The 17,057-nt window shown below is 37.8% G+C and overlaps 2 protein-coding genes across 5 annotated transcripts in view; one reads left to right on the top strand and one right to left on the bottom strand.

Moving 5' to 3' along the window:
- LOC103040909 (nebulin-related anchoring protein) overlaps positions 1-1,856 on the top strand; it is a 23,052-nt gene extending 21,196 nt beyond the window's left edge. For both annotated transcript variants that reach the window (XM_049464583.1, XM_007259249.3), the window contains exon 43: positions 270-1,856. In XM_049464583.1, coding sequence (XP_049320540.1) covers positions 270-554 — 285 coding nt within the window. In that variant the 3' untranslated portion in view covers positions 555-1,856. The remainder of the gene's footprint in view (positions 1-269) is intronic.
- habp2 (hyaluronan binding protein 2) lies at positions 1,603-17,057 on the bottom strand. 3 transcript variants are annotated; one of them, XM_049464609.1, is made up of 13 exons: positions 16,920-17,042; positions 8,184-8,220; positions 7,807-7,908; positions 7,168-7,278; positions 6,951-7,067; positions 6,653-6,766; positions 6,381-6,537; positions 5,623-5,717; positions 5,273-5,531; positions 4,659-4,801; positions 2,699-2,833; positions 2,444-2,589; positions 1,603-2,077 (listed from the first exon to the last, which is right to left on the bottom strand). In XM_049464609.1, the coding sequence occupies exons 1-13, from the start codon at positions 16,983-16,985 to the stop codon at positions 1,916-1,918; spliced, it is 1,644 nt and encodes a 547-aa protein (XP_049320566.1). In that variant the 5' UTR covers positions 16,986-17,042; the 3' UTR covers positions 1,603-1,915. The 3 variants fall into 3 exon arrangements, with proteins under 3 accessions (XP_049320566.1, XP_022524678.1, XP_022524677.2); XM_022668957.2 differs by lacking the exon at positions 16,920-17,042 and adding an exon at positions 9,016-9,316; XM_022668956.2 differs by lacking the exons at positions 1,603-2,077; positions 2,444-2,589; positions 2,699-2,833; ... (7 more) ...; positions 7,807-7,908; positions 8,184-8,220 and adding exons at positions 10,248-10,791; positions 11,187-11,332; positions 11,440-11,574; ... (7 more) ...; positions 15,678-15,785; positions 16,283-16,319 and having other exon boundaries at positions 16,920-17,057.

Here is a 17,057-nt window from a genome sequence, read left to right as displayed (position 1 = left end):
GAGAAAGATAAAACTTGGTGGTTGGTGTGGCGCAGTGAATAATGCTACTAGCTGCTAGTAAGCTACCACATCATGTGGGAGACTGGGGTTCAATTCCCAGTCTGGGTGACTATGCCCAAAAATTATGGGATAGCAGTGTATGAACTGAGCAAGAAGTGTTACCTCAGTGTATAGCTTGAAAATATGCACACCTGTATAAATTATGAGGTAGTGTATTGTAAGTATGGATTTTTGGATGAACACTTTTTCTTCTGTTCGCACTTCTCCAGATGTTCCAGCGCGAGCAGCAGATGCTAGAGCAGCAGCAGCAGCAGCAGCAGGACTTCTCGGATCAGGTGGAAACTGAAGAACATGTCGAACAGTCTGTGGTCAATCCAGATGCCATGGAGATCCTCCATGTGAAGAGAAAGAAGACCATCCACACTACTTTCAAACAAGCAAAGACTATGACATCGCAGTCTGTAACATCTCACTCTTCTACAAAGCAGTCCACCGAGAGCCAGCACAGGTCCATTACAGAGAAATCCACTGAAAACAAGTCCATAACGATGTAAGCCCAAATTATTACATATTTAAATTATTACATATTTAAATTATTACATATTTAAGGATGTGATGTGGAGCCTGGTGTTCCTTGCCAGTAGATCATAGCAAGATTGATGTAGGTTATATGAAACCAAATAAATGAACAGAGTATGTAAGTAACAGAAGGGTGAGGATAAGATGAGTGCAGAATGGAAATGTGTATGTGTCTAATGGTCATATAAGGTAGGGGTTGCACAGGTAGTAATTTTTAGTTGTATTTGAATAGTTATTCAAAAAAAGGAGTGAACTAGTCGTAACTCCCATAGCAAATCCTGATTCAAAAATAAATGTGTTGTGTTGCAATTTTTTTTTTTTTTTCTTTCCCATTAGCATGGTTTAATACTGATGGACAACAGCAATGAATGCATCAAATCTTAATTCACATTCTAGCTAAATACAGCTCCAAATTAAATTGTTAAAAAAAAAAAAACATATGCAAAGAAATACAGCTGCACAGGTCCTTACTTTACACCTCGTCTCTCACAGTGGATATTTAAACAGTGATATGAATGTTGTATTGTTCTGTTAAATTATCTTCCTTAAGCAGTCAGTAACTATATTTTACTCACTTTCAAGAATCCTCACAGCTCCATAGCGCAATATGCTCATTGCTCTGTAGTGAGTGAGACACTATGACCTCTTATCTCTGTGGAAATACTGGCTTTTAGAGGCAGTATTTTTTTTTACTGCAGTTAGTAGTTTTTTGTAATTTGGCTCAAAAAAGTGCATTGCTGCTGTTTTTTTTTTCTCCTTCTGACTTATCGACAGCTCCACGCCGCAGCCACTAGTGGATGTCCTGGTAGACTAGTCGATTAGTCTGTGCAACCCCTAATATAAGAAGAATATTAATGAAGGAAATATTTTGGAAAGAAGAATATTTTAGAAAGTGTATCGTGCAGGTGCAGAAATTGTGGACTTTTCATGGTTTATTGTTCCTATAGTGAAGACATAAGTGCCTTTCTTGTTTTTTTTCCTATTAATTAATCTTGTTTCTTCATTAAAGGGAAAAAAAACATATTTTAAATAGTGATGAAACTTTATTTAACATTGCCATTCTGTAGAAAGAAAAAATAAACAAATGACTGCTGTGAAAAGTCACAGGTGGACGAATAACTGTTTAGACTGCCAACGGCAGAATTGTTATATTTCAGATATATTTGATATACTGTATGCCTGACAGGTTCAGCTTTGTGAATTAAGAGTTCCTGCTTGATGTATGATTTATGATCATGAAATCTAGAAATAAAGGTTTTGTAGAAGCTGCACAGCAACTTGAGGCTGATGTCCTGATGTTCATCCCTGGTTTATATGATCTCCTTGTGGTTCTGTTTTATAAGGAGCGCATCTTTTCATTGATCCAGTCGAGGAAGTGTGTTACTCGGGCATACACTCCAGGTTTATTCTTCTTGCCACAGGCATCACCCCAGCTCACCACGCCATAAATATAATATGTGCCATTCTGCTTACAGACCAGAGGACCCCCAGAGTCTCCCTAAGAAGAGAAAGAAACAGTAAACAGACAGTTTCAGTCTGATTTCTATCTCTACGTGCAATACATGTGATAGTTCAATTTTGCACTAAATTAAATCTTCACTTTTTACAAGACTAATACAATGATAAACTAAAGAAGCACACTTTACTTAACAATACATCAAACATACAATACATAGACAGAAGGATATATTTTGGAATATAGCTATGTGTCTCCCAGCTTGTCCAGAAATGCATGTGTAAAGCATATCCTTTAGAGGAGGCTCAGGAATTGCACTTACTGACTGTAGAGGGAGCCCAAAAACAAGGAATATCAAATCTCCATAATACTCCTTTAAATTAATTCATTGTAGAAGCAGCTGCATACCTGGCAGGAGTCCACTCCTCCTTTCATGTGTCCAGCACAGAACATGCCATTATCCATCACGTCCCCATGGACATGAGGAGCCATGCATTGCTTCTGAGAGATCAGGAGAACTTTTGCCTCCAGCAGCTGTTTGGAACCTTCTTCATCTGCAAGAAAAAAAGAATGTATATAACATGCGCAATTATTAGTACAGAGCCGAAAGTATGAGAAGAAATAATTAGAAGGAATGATAAGAAGTAAAGACCAAGGCCACACCGTGCTCAGTGACTCCATATCCTGATATAGTGCACTCTGTTCCATCAGGGATTGGACCAGTGGGCAGACAGGCAGCCTTTACGAACTTGGTCTCTCTGGCACACTGCCCATCTACTGCCTTCAGCTTCAGCAGAGCTGAGATTGGTTAAAAAAAAGACATTAGCAACAAGACAAACTGCTTTATATATTTTTTTCTATAAATTAATGTTACATGCAATTTAACTCATTGGAGTCTTTTTTTTGCACTGAATGGATTGAGAGTAGGGCTGGGGCGACGCGTCGACATAATCGACGTCATCGATTACGAAAATACATCGATTTGCATAACGTGCGTCGGCGCGTCGTAAACATGGCGGCGCCTGGGGAGAGCATTAGAGGTTAGATCGGGCCCAAAAATTCCGACTGGCTGTTTTCGGGCTGTTTTAATGAGCGAAATATGATCAGAATTATGGTAATTAACACGGTAACATAGAAGCATAGAACTATTATTTAATTAAAATGATTTTTAAGAACAGCTAAACACAGTGCTGCAGGTCAAACGCGGAGGAGTTCACGTGCGAGAGAGACACAGAGAGAGAGAGAGATTTGCGTGTTCTGGTGAGAGCTACTCACAGGTGAAGGTTCTCTTTGATCTCCTCGTGCTCCTATTCTAGTCCCATTCATAATTCTGCAGCTCCCTCAGTGTTTTCTGCGTATTTTGCGGCTAGCGCGAGAGCTTACAACTGACACCGCGGACCGCGAGGTGCCGCCGCGTTTGTGCCGAATCCGACTCTCTGCTGAATCTGACTCCCGCTTCGCGGACAGAATCGGCACAACACCCCCGCTGTAGAACTGCGGTAGTGAAAACAGCGCTTATAAATAAATTAGTTTAGTTTCACTTTCAGTTTTCGTTATTTTCGTTTTTTTTTTTTTTTATAAAAATATAATTAAAAAACAGACGCCTACATCTCGGACTATTTTCTGGAGCCCGGGTCGGATTTACGGGCGGGCCTCGGGTCATGTCGGGTTCGGACCAGAGAATCTAAGCTCTAGAGAGCATGGACTCCGGAGAGCAATCTCCAGCTACAAAAAAACGCCAGCGGGCATCTAAAGTTTGGGAGCATTTCACGCAAAAGGGCAACAATGTGGTCCTCTGCCATATGTGCAAAAGGAGCACTTGAAGCGCAAACATCCAGGAGCACTATGTCAACAGGGTCACACAGTAAGTTACCGTTTACATCAGGGTCTCCGCGGGTGTCCTTAAAAAGACTTAAGGCTGTCTACCAAAGGTTTTAAACCTGCCACAGGCAGAAATTATACAGTTTTGGTTTATATTTGTGCATGGCATTTCGCAGTTTCCAGAAACAGTAGCATTATTCATAAGTTCAGGTGTTTAGCTAAGCTGCCTTAAGTTATTTTAGCTAGCGCCGTCGGCGCTGCGGTGTTACACCGTTTTCTGTCACCGTCGGAATTTTGTGACCAGTGCTCACGGTTATGAGCGTTCATTGGCAAAACGGAAGCTTTCTATACCTACACCTTACCCTCAGCCCTAAACTGAACCGTTTTGGCCAGTCGGGGTAAACATTAGAAACGAACACGTTTCGAATCGGCCAGTGCACCGGTCTGCTGAGAACTACTTGCCAGTGGTCACAAAATCTAGCGGTCACAGAAAACAGTGCAGCACACGGTTGTGGTGTATGGGAGCTTATCCATTTTTAGCGTTATAGATCTAAACAACGTGCTGTACATGTAAGTGATTATAAGTGTGGGGTTTGGTTTAGTAGGCTTGTGTTGTTGTTGTTGTTATTATATATAAATATAGTAATTTATCGTTTGCTTTAAAACGTAAAATAATAATTATTTAAATATGTTTCTCAAGAAATAGATTAGTCGACTAATCGAAAAAAAATAATCGTTAGAATAATCGTTTAAAAAATAATCGTTAGGGACAGCCCTAATTGAGAGTGTGTAAATGGTTGACCTATGTCATTGTAGAGGGCATCTTCAGACTCTGTGTAGTTTTCATGAACGGCATAATTTTCCACATCAAATGTCTGATCTGCAGCCTCGTCTTTGTCCAGGTTCACTCCACCCAGATTCACCTGCATCTCATTCATTCTTTCACTGTGAAGGTCCACACATTTTACAAATAAAAATACACTTTTAAAAGACCCAAATATTTTTAAGTGCATAAATCACTCAACATCACCTTATCAGCAACTATTCATACTAAAAGGGTAACTAAGCCCCCAGATTTCAGCTGACTCCACCAGCTAAAATATAAAAAAAGCTGAAAAATGTGAGGAGTAGTTTGGGAGGGACACTGGGTGATGTATGGGTTTAGGGGCAGGGCAGAAGGGAGAGCTGTGTGTCTCTGATAGCAGTGAGGTGCAGATGGTTGGACATCACCAGCCTCTTTAGTTACAAAGTGTTTCTCATCAGTCAAATAATAGAAATGTTTGTCTATGTATGTATTCTACTTAATTTGTTCAAACTGTGTTTTACTTGGAACTACAAAATACAGTATGTATTTAGATACTGTATGAGTAATGTATCTGCAGTGAGGCAATGCTGAACTCAATAGACTACACTTACATGCAGTGAGCTGCAGTGAGGACCCAGCAGGAGTCGATTAGTATTCCTCCACATATGTGACGGAAGGCCTCAGCACTACGCTTGCGGCGAGCCTGTAGAGAGGCCTGCCAGGGATGAGCTCCAGGTCGAGCTTTTCTCCCACCAAAGATCTTAGCCATAGCCCTGGCAGGCTGAGACTTCCCACACACAGAGAAGTCCTTCTTCGGGAGAGCTGTAGTGAACACTGCCGGATACGCTCCTTCTGTGCTGGTTGTGGTAACTGGGAAAGAGGTGAGGAGACTGGGTTGGGATTGGGAGAATGAGATGAGATTAAAGGAAGGAAAGAAGGAGGTAAAGTGGGTCTGGGTTACCTGCTTCTGGGCACTGTCTGACATTACAGTCATCCCACTGCAGCTTTCCCTGGTATCTGACGAAGCACCAGGGCTGGCTCTCCCCATCTGGGTTCCTGAGTGAAGGAGATGTTCAAAATCTACACAGATCTGATTTACACATTTTTTACTTTATTTTTTACTTTATTTTTAACATACTCATACCAAAAATAAGACGATTTAAGACAAATAAAAATGTGTTGAAAAATAAATTCAGTTACTTCAATCAAGCAACACTGAGTTATTTTGGCAAACTCTGAATTTTACACATTTTGTAAAGTTTTCAAAATCTACTTTTGGGGTAGGAGTCACTTAAAAGACTGCATAAACCTAACCATATTTTAACCATATTTAACAGTACAAGAATAGTTTAAAGTTTTCTTACAGATGTTTTTTTATATATAAAAAATTTAAATAATAAAATAAATAAATAGGCCACATTTTTACCCTTGGATCCTTAATTCTAACTACTGGATTTGAACAGATTGTAAAAACAAATATTAAAAAGCATAATATGAACATTTATTTTTTCATTTTTTTTGTTATACATGTTTATTACATTAATTTATCACAATAATTAAGGTTTCATGTTAGATAAATGGCTAAAATATTTTTATTTTTATTTTTTTAAGAAACAATATACTTTGAAACATAGTAGGAGGGTTAAAATGTGGTTTAAAAGATAGAATGTCAACCCCTTTCATAAAGTTATATGTATTACACATGCACACACATCTGACCTGCAGTAGTTATGAGGTCCGACTCCATCATCGTCTTCATTAAAGTCACTGTATGGTAAGAGGTGAGAGTTCCAGGGTAAACACTCCAGCTCACTCACTGTTTCAGTTACAAATCCTCTGTAGGATTCTCCATCTCCTTCATAACAGTCATCAGGACCTGAGAACACAAATCAGCATGTTCATAAATACATCAAGACACAAGAAAAGGCAATCAGAGATGTCATTTGTTGAGCTCATGAGCAGAGCTGTGATTTAAGCAGAAGCCACATTACCAACTTGGCAGAATTTTCCGGTATAGTTGTCAGGACACACACACTTAAAGCTTCTTTTACCCCCTTTAACACACGTCCCACCATTCAAACAGGGGCTGGGCCTACAGGGTGAAGCTAGAGGGGAAAACATTATTAAATGATATGTATAATTAGTCTATATAATTAAGATATAAATCAATTTACTAAATTACATAAACTACATTTATTCTGAATAAATACTATATATAGGTTATGCACAGTCCAATCCATATCCATGTAAAGAACACCAGCACTGAAGAGAAAGAGGGGTCATACTCACGTTTCTTGCACCTGGGGGGCCGGTAGGGGGATCTACACTTGCACTCATAAAAGGGCTCTGTTGGAATGCGCACACACTCGCCTTTACCACAGTTAACATTCTTACACACATTCTCAACTGAAAAACACAGAAAAGTACACTGTTACTACACAAGCTGTTTCTCTGTACATGTGTAGGGTATTCTGTATGGCAGGTGTGTGCTCTACAGGACTCTGACCATCTTGACACTTTTTGCCTATGAAAGGTCGGGGGCAGGTGCATTTGTAATGGCCATCAGTTCCAGTCTCACAGGTTCCATTGTTGAGACAAGGGTTTGGGTCACACACATCTTGAAGGGAGAGGGAGAGAGGAGGGAAAAAGGAAGAAAAAGAGAATACTTCTTTAAGAATACCTAAAATTATATTTTTTATAATCATTTTTATTACTATTATTGCTTAAAGGCCAAATGATGTATTGTAAGTTAATGTAGAACACCCTTAATAAATAATTATAATACATATTTTGGTTTAATAAATAATTCACATCACTCCAATGCAAAGAAGATTTGCATGAACATTTTTCACTTAATGACAGAATGAGATTCTGACAATTAACATGATGAATAGACCAATAGAAATGCTCCAAAACTGACTTTTAATTAAAAACAACTTATTACATCGAAAGTAAAGTGTTTTGTGTCTTCTTCTGTAAAGTTGACATTTTAGAGATAGTATTGTGCTCATGCTTATGTAAATATAGTTTTTTCTTTTTTGACAAATAAAAATATTTACTGGATCTACTAATCAGGAATTTTTATTTTTATTTATTTATTATTTTTTTTTAGCTTATTGAGGTTTTTAAACAGTGCATATGTTACCTTCCTCATCTAAGAGAGCAAACAGCCAGTCAACAGTGCTGTCAATAGTTGCATCCAGTTCAGTGGGTTCCTCAGTGTAGTCGTAGGAATAATCAGTAAGTGCTGTTTAAAAAAAAAAAAAACATGGGACAAATAATTCTGTATTTCTTACAATAATTTTAACTTTTATCTCATTGCAGGCAGCATATATATATTTCATGTTTTATTGGGTCAGATTATTTTGTTTGTGAATATACATTCATTCCCGCATTTTAAGTCTGTAGCTTCCTGCAAATTCCTTGCATTTTTTTATTAACATTTTTCAAAATGTCCCAACTTTTTCCAACATACAGTAATTCAGGTATTCAATTATTGGCTGCAGAGATAATGAAACTCACCATCAGCTATAGCACTCAAAGCATCCCAGAACGTGGTCTGAAATCAGTAAACACAGATAATTTATATTAAAAATTCATATCACTACAAAACAGACAATACACGATTCACAGTTCATGGGGAGTGAAGAAGAATAAACTTGAGAAAAAAACTGAGCCAAGCATAATCTGAAACATACAGCAGGTTTTTGCCAATGTTTAGACTGTGACATATACAGAGAGAAAAATCAAAAAGTGGATCTACTTTAATATCTCTGTAGTTTCTCCTAGTCGACAATGAAATCAATATAAAATAGATAAAAATACAAATGAGACTTTTGAATTTTCCTGTTATAATCAGGCGTGTGATTCAGTTGTACATTACTTTTCAGTATGTGAAATTGTACCAACACTTCACACTTCTTTTACTATGCAAAATGTTATGTTTGAGAAATAAAAGGTTGAAGAAATTAAATGTGATTAATTGAGGTATGATTCTGCTGGCTTTCAGGCAGTGTAGGTATTATATCTGGGTTTGGTGGGCTTCCAACAGATCTCCCCTGATCTCATAATACACACAAAAAAAATCACTTTTGACTGATTTAGCCTCAGAAATATATCATGTCTAATTTGTGTCTGATGCTATTTTCCTAAAAAACATTAGGAGAAAAATCTCTAAAAGAAACCTAAGTCTCCTGAGACATCAAAGATCTGAGCAATACATTTTTTTTATCAGGTTAACTGAATAATCAATAAAAGGAAGTATAGAAATGATTATATAACTTAAACATAAATATGACATTTGTGAAATATGAAATCTTTCTGAAGACTCTGAAGTAGAAAAATTGCTACATACCTCAGCTGCTACTGCAGGCTGACTGAAGCTCTGCAGGCCCAGCAGTAACAGCAGCAGTGGGATCATGGTGCTGGAAATACTGGACAGTATTCAGGAGATAATCCAATACAGCACTGAAGCTTTGATTCCTAAAGTCACTTCTCAGAAATTCATGGGTATCTCTCGTCTCTCAGGCTGGTAATCATTAGCCCACAGCATTGATTCTTTATTCTGCCCCAACAAACAGCACACACCTCCTTATAGTGTGTTTTAAAGGCCTGGTCTAGTAGTAGAGGTTTACTGTACAAAATATGTACATGCAAACATGATTCTATACCAATCTAATCAGTTTAGGAATAGGAATAGGAAAGTTTAGCAAAGGTATTTGCAGAGCTGTTGTTAACTTATAGCATTTTTACAGGCATTGCAACATTGCGTGTAGCCAACCCACTAGGTCAGGGATCTTGTTTGCATGCTTTAATGTTTACTTTAAATCAGGACCCTGAACTCATCGTTACTGAAGCCTTTACACAACCATACTACTGTCCATTACTCAGCAGTAAATGATGTTAAAACACTGGTTAGCTGTACAAACAGAAAGGCAGATTTCTGATTGTTAGTTTACATGTGCCATTTATGAATTGGTGTGTGAAAGAATGTAATTGACTAACACTGTTAAGGATTAAATTTAATTATTATATTCTTGTAGATGCAGATTATTAGATAATTTGTGTTTGATTAGATTTGTCATATTAATAGATCACAGTGTAAAGAAGAGGAGTATCACTATTTCACTTCAACCACTAGTCATAAGCTACAGCCTAAACTGATTGAGAGGAGAACAGAATAATGTAAACTCTCTATATTAGCAAAACATAATTAAACAACTGACATCCCAGAGTCATCCTTCTAAAAAAACAGCATAATGAAAATAGGCCAATTTCAAACCCCTTTTTTTTTTTTACAGTTAACCCATGTAAATGTAGCCTACTAGTCAAAGTCCAAGCAAACCTAAACCGTAAAACTTTAGAACTTTGCAGCTTTGTAAGAACTTGTGTGGATACTAAAAAAGCAGCACATCTCTTCCAGACTAAAGAAAATATGGGTTGGTGTGCAAAACAGACCTTGTGAACATGGCTTTTCCCATGGTAATGTCTGCAGAAGTGGTGCTCAAACCAAGCTTTTACTCCTTTTTTATACCCAGATATTTACCAGATATTGTAATACTGTATTTGGTGAAAGACCATTTTCCATTTGTATTTGAATAAAACAAGACTTTAATCTGTTCGGCATGGGAACACTTGTATTTGCTGTTCAAAAAATTTGAATCATAATTTTGTATTAATAAATTCTGAAATTGAAAAAAAAAAAGCTTTTGGGCTTGCTGTTCTCAATTCAAACCGAATCAAATGAGCATTTTAAATATATTTCAACTGACTGAGCTAAAATAATACGTTTTGTGGCTCATTAAGCTACAAAACTGAGACATTATTCTACTGCACTTGAGTGTTTTCTCTCAACTAGTCAACTGATTTAGTTTAGCATGAATCATCGTGTAGTAAAGAAGATAAAATTTCTGAAAGCTTCATGGAGTAATACATGTACAGATAGAGTTATAGACTGTAGGAGGCATTTTTATAAGGAGCGCATGTTTTCATTGATCCAGTCGAGGAAGTGGGTAACACGAGCATAAATGCCAGGTTTATTCTTCTTTCCACAGGCGTCACCCCAGCTCACCACACCGTAGATATAAGATGTGCTGTTCTGCTTACAGACCAGAGGACCCCCAGAGTCTCCCTACAACAAATCAAGGTAAACTGATAAACTATAGATTTACAGCAAAATTCTGATTAAAAATAAATAAATAAAGTTTATGCATAGTCATGACTTTATCAGCTATTATAAACAATAGTGTGCCATACATTAAACACATAAGCAGGTCTAATTAGGATTAGGATTACTCAACCTGGTTTAAGGCATGTGTACAGTGCATTTTGCCGTTTACACAGAGCTAAATTATGAGGTTTAGGCTTCCATAACCTGTTAGATACAGTCTGGTAGCTACAGTGTAAAGCTGCTCTGAGCTCACTCTCTACTGCCATGTTTTACTGCTTTAATTTTGGTTAGTTTAGATTAAATTCATATAACTTCATAAAAATTCAACATAATGACTAACAGACATAAAGACATACCTGGCAGGTGTCCACTCCTCCTTGCATGTGTCCAGCACAGAACATGCTATCATCTAGCACATCCCCATAAACACGAGGAGCCATGCATTGCTTCTGAGAGATCAGCAGAACTTTTGCATCCAGAAGCTCACTGGCGCCTTCTTCATCTGCAAGAACAAAGAATGTATATAGGATATACTAGAAAGAGACAGAGGCCAGATTATGGGAATAAATAATTAGAAGGAATGATAAGAAGTAAAGACCAAGGCCACACCGTGCTCAGTGACTCCATATCCTGATATAATGCACTCTGTCCCATCAGGGATTGGACCAGTGGGCAGACAGGCAGCCTTTACGAACCTGGTCTCTCTGGCACACTGCCCATCTACTGCCTTCAGCTTCAGCAGAGCTGTGATTGGTTAAAACAAGAAGATGGAAATCAGCACCCTATACAGACAGGTCAGCATCCATGTGAATATAAATAAAAAAATGACCTATGTCATTGTAGAGGGCAGAAACCGTCTCTGTGTAGTTCTCATGAACGATATAATCTTCCACCTCCAACATCTGGTCCGCAGCTTCATTTACCTCCAGCTTCACTCCACCCAGAACAACCTGCAGCTCTGTCTCATTCACTCTTTCACTGTTAAATCAAGAAAACGGAGACAATCAGATATTCTAGAATTTGTTTTTAATGATTTCTTTATTTCAAATTTTACCCTATTTGCTCCCCAGTTTGGAAGGTCATTTATACAATCTGTGTTCATATAAAATACTGTATGTCTTTTACTATAGTAATGCCCCAACACTAGGAGGATGAAGACTTGCACATGCCTCCTTCAATACATGTGCTGCCAGTTCTTATCTCTTTTTGAACTGAGTATCCTGTGCCAGCCAGCATAGTTACATAAGGAGTGATGTGGGGAGGAAAGGTCATCGACCTACCCTTGAGAGAGCAAGGCCAACTGTGCTCTCTCAGACTCTGGCTGCTGATGGCAAAGCAGCAATAACACAGGATTTTAACCAGCAAACCTTGGATAGCAGTGACATCAACATAGTCTGCATTATTACTTGAAAAAAATATATTTTACTAACTAATCTAAATTCTGTTGACTCTGGCCCCAATTGTTTGTGTAAAGTGTAGCAACACTGCCATCTACAGGCCACACTTACATGCAGTGAGCTGCGGTGAGGATCCAGCAGGAGTCTAGGAGTATCCCCCCACAAAAGTGCCTGAAGGGATCAGTGCTGTTTTTGGGGCGGATCTGCAGAGAGGCCTGCCAGGGATGAGCTCCAGGTAGAGCTTTTCTTCCCCCAAAGATCTTACCCAAAGGCCTGGTAGGCTGCGATTTCCCACACTCAGAGAAGTCCATCTTTGGAGAGGGTGTGGTCAGCACTATGGGATCTGATTCTTTACCAGTGGCTGTGAAAGTTGTTGAAATTGTGAAAGAATTGAAGAGACATTGAGAAAATAAGGAAGCTAAAGTTTTAGGGAAGCACTGAATATTGGGCAACCAAAATGATTTGCTCTACTCACATAAATTAAGTGAAATAAATTGCCAAGCATTAATAATCACGATTATCTATTTGTGTTCTGGCTATACAAGCTGTGAAGGGCTAGAATAGTACTGTCAGTTGAGCTAATTTAGTCCTAGCATTTCTTTTGGTTATCAAAGGATTGGCATCTCTCTATGCAAATCGTAATCACATGTGGCTTGCTGAGGTACATTTATGATTAAAATTGCACTTCTGAGGTGAATGCATTGTGCTTTTTCAGTATGTTTGCTGGGTTAAGTGTCTAATGTATATAAACTGTGGTTTTGTTATTGCTTTTTCCATGAAAATACATTTAAGCTATTTTATTTACTCAATTGTGGTTAAAGTGGCAACATATATTAAAAAAGCTAAGAAAAAACATTTTTGGCATTTGGCTTTCGGGCACATTTTTCATTTTGTTCAGTTTTGGTGTGGAATAAATTTCCATCTCTATTCATATGTACTATATGAGTAGAGGGAGAGTGGGTAAAAAGTGTATGTGTACCTGCTCCAGGGCAGCGTTTTATTTTACATTCGTCCCATCGCAGCTTGCCTTGGAGTCTGACAAAGCACCATGGCTGACTCTCTCCATCTGGATTCCTGAAAGAAGATACACAGTGCACTTCCAGCTTTCTGATTTAATTTCACAATTGACTACAAGACGAATTCAACAACAGCTGTTTTCTTTTAAACAGATAATTACTTAGCCTCAGTTCCTGCTCACTAAATTTTGTAGCTAATTTATCACAAGCGCTAGTAATTTCAAGTGCAAAATTCAGGTGCTTGCTATCATCAATGCAGGTTACAGTTCACACACACACATCTGACCTGCAGTAGTTATGAGGTCCGACTCCATCATCATCTTCATCAAAGTCACTGTATGGTAAGAGGTGAGAGTTCCAGGGTAAACACTCCAGTTCACTCGCTGTTTCACTTACAAACCCCCTGTAGGATTCTCCATCTCCTTCATAACAGTCATCAGGACCTGGAGGCAAGAAAACAGCATGTAGTGTCAGTCAGCACCCTTAGCAAATATATCGATTTATCAAAAGCAACCGGCCAGAAATAAGAAATAATAATAAAATAATAATACGTTCGTACTTTTGGAGGTGCTCTGACCTTGTCAGAGTCCTCCATATCTTTACACCTTCATACGCAATTTCTCATGTACCCAGTATGTCAACTAGAAGATCAGATTGTTGCCAGATAATCAACAGTTTGTATTATCTCTCTGAGTTTTCGTAATATTTGGCTCATCTGTGTAGTACCCATATAAACAAACTAATATAAAGGATGTCCTCCGTTACCAAGCGCAAATAATCCAGCTCTGGATTAATCTGTCTAAAGCACATTGTTTCAGAAGTCATGCTATGTGTCTAGGTGTTCTCTAATCACACTGTTACCAGATAAGCAATGTTATGTATTTTCTCTGTTAGTGGTCTTAATATTTTGGCTTATTGCTGAAGTACCTGTATAAACAAACAAATAAAAAAGCCAAACCAGTATAAACAGAAAAATATATATATATAAAATCACAAAAGTTGCAAGAGTAGCAGCAGTAGTGGACTGAGTCACATTACCAACTTGGCAGAATGTTCCAGTATAGGTGTCAGGACACACACAGTTGAACTTTTTTTTGCTGCTTCTTACACACCTTCCACCGTTCAAACAGGGGCTCGGCTTACAGGGTGAAGCTATAAGAGAAAACATTATTAAATTACATAATTAATTATTAAATTACATAATTTATTTATTTTTTGTGTGTATATATATCTTTATCTATTTTGTTCTATTCTATATTTAATTTAATTTTATTTTGTTATATTATTTTATCTATATATCTATTTTAATAAAAGCTATTGGGTGAAATTGTAAGATCACAATTTTGTTCCACCTCATGTATGACAATAAAATCTCCTTGAATCCTAATACAATTACTATGTAATTAAGCTACAAATCAGATAAATTATAGGTAAATAAAATCCCCCTATTACATTACATTATTATTATAAATATAATTAATTATATTGTATGTAAATATGTATTATAATCTAAAATGAACACCAGCACTGAAGAGAAAGAGGGGTCATACTCACGTTTCTTGCACCTGGGGGGCCGGTAGGGGGATCTACACTTGCACTCATAAAAGGGCTCTGTTGGAATGCGCACACACTCGCCTTTACCACAGTTAACATTCTTACACACATTCTCAACTGAAAAACACAGAAAAGTACACTGTTACTACACAAGCTGTTTCTCTGTACATGTGTAGGGTATTCTGTATGGGCAGGTGTGTGCTCTACAGGACTCTGACCATCTTGACACTTTTTGCCTATGAAAGGTCGGGGGCAGGTGCATTCATAAGGTCCAAAAATTCCAGGCTCACAGGTTCCATTGTTGAGACAAGGGTTCGGGTCACACATTTCTAGATGGAAGAGAGAAATGAGGCCATTACTGTATTTAAAATAATTTGTATCACCATGCATAGACCTCTTTGTAAGCTCACATTTCAGTTCTTTACTCATAAATGCAGTACTACATATAACCATCAATTTCACAGACCCTACAATAGAACCCTGAGGTACTTCACAATTCACACTAGTTCCTGCATTAGTATTAATAGCTGAATAATTAACATGTGGATCAATGGGATGCCAAGTATACATCACAGTTACAGTAACTACATTCCCTCACACTCCTCTTATAGCCTTCTGTTAAGCACTCCTCCATAGCAAAGATTTAGAATCTAATAATGTAGCGTACTGAGCCTCTTATCTGCAAAGAACCAGAGTGACTGCAAGCTTTCATTTCAACCAAGCAGGAGCTCCCCTCATATCAGACTGAGAGCAGCAGTTGTTTTAACCAGTGAAATCAGATGTGCTGCTGTTTAACTGGCAATAAATGTCTGCAGCCACCAGCACACTGTGGGTAAGATTGGTGACCCCTGTAGATCCCTATATGCAGTATGTCTGTTACCTGTCTCATCCAAGAGCTCAAACAGCCAGTCAATGGTGCTGTTAATCGCTTCTTCCAAATCCAGTTCCAAATCCTCAGATTCGTAGTCACTGAAATAGTCATCCAGTGCTGTTAAACAAAATTTGATAGATGAAAATCCAGTTCACACTAGAGTATGCTAAGACAGGACAAGACAAAAAAGATAAACCTTCACTGTGTTAGAGCAGCAAAATGAATAGCAAAGCACATAAACAAAGAAAGAAGTACAAACCCTTAGGATATAATGTATATTATTATTAGGATATAATTAACATACACAGTAATAAAGTTTTAAAAAACTTTACAAAGATATGAGTATGTAAACTGAACAAGAAGTGTTACCTCAGGAAACGGCAACTTGTATAAGTTGGTAGGTGTTATCTTGTAAGTGAGGTTAAACACTTGGCCAGTGACTCTGACAGAAATTATATCTACATTCAATTAAGAAGGACCAACACTCATATCCTGAGATCAGGGCAACATTCTTTAGCTTTCATGGGACATGGCAAAAGTCATGGGACATGAGAATAGTTTTTGGAACGTTAGTCTGTGTTATTGACTTATGACCAAAAGAATACCAGGCTCACCGTCTAGTATTCCACCCACAACGTCCCAGAGGAGATCCTACAATAGAAATCAGAGCTTTAGTAAAACATTGCCATCCTCAAACATTAATAACAGTACCCTACATTCAGTTATACACTGATCAATCATAACATTATGACCTTGTTTCTATACTCATTATCATTTTTTTCTCTCCACTGAGTGTGTGTTGTGCTGGAAGGAGGGGATCAGACAGCAGTGCTGCTGGAGTTTTTAAACACCTCAGTGTCACTGCTGGACTAAGAATATTCCACAAAAAGTGGAATATAGGACACTGTGGGCAGTGTCCTATAGCTTATGCTTGATCGATGTATATAAACTACTGCAGAAAGCAGTGTGCTGTGTGATTAGAATATTTAATAACATTTAAAAACAATTTCAACCTTTAAATGAAGTATTTTACTTTTGTTAAGTGTTTATTGGCTGCTTGTTGGCTCAGTGTTGTAGCTGATCAAAATGTATCTTGCAAATGCAAATAAAAAACATAGTTAAAATTTTGTTTTGCACCCCAATCCACTTTTATACACTTTAACTTATAACTTTCCATTAGATAATTCAATTTAGTCCTTATTTCATTTTCATTTCACTACTGAAAAACTGCAATAAAATAGCACTACATACCTCAGCTGCTACTGCAGGCTGACTGAAGCTCTGCAGGCCCAGCAGTAACAGCAGCAGTAGGAGCATGGTGCTGGAAATACTTGACACAGAACAAACCAGAAACCTCCACAACCCACAGCACCGAGGCTGTGATGTTCA

Source organism: Astyanax mexicanus, chromosome 15, assembly GCF_023375975.1.
Source record: "Astyanax mexicanus isolate ESR-SI-001 chromosome 15, AstMex3_surface, whole genome shotgun sequence".
Taxonomy (NCBI): domain Eukaryota; kingdom Metazoa; phylum Chordata; class Actinopteri; order Characiformes; family Acestrorhamphidae; genus Astyanax; species Astyanax mexicanus.
This window is presented reverse-complemented; position numbering and strand designations above follow the sequence as displayed.

Coding starts and splice junctions, on each gene's coding strand:
- habp2 (XM_022668956.2), bottom strand. CDS start 16,985: ATGCTCCTACTGCTGCTGTTACTGCTGGGCCTGCAGAGCTTCAGTCAG. Junction 15,786..16,282: donor TGTGGGTGGAATACTAGACG/GTGAGCCTGGTA, acceptor TTTGTTTAACAG/CACTGGATGACTATTTCAGT. Junction 11,809..12,338: donor CTCACCGCAGCTCACTGCAT/GTAAGTGTGGCC, acceptor TTGATTTAACAG/TGAAAGAGTGAATGAGACAG.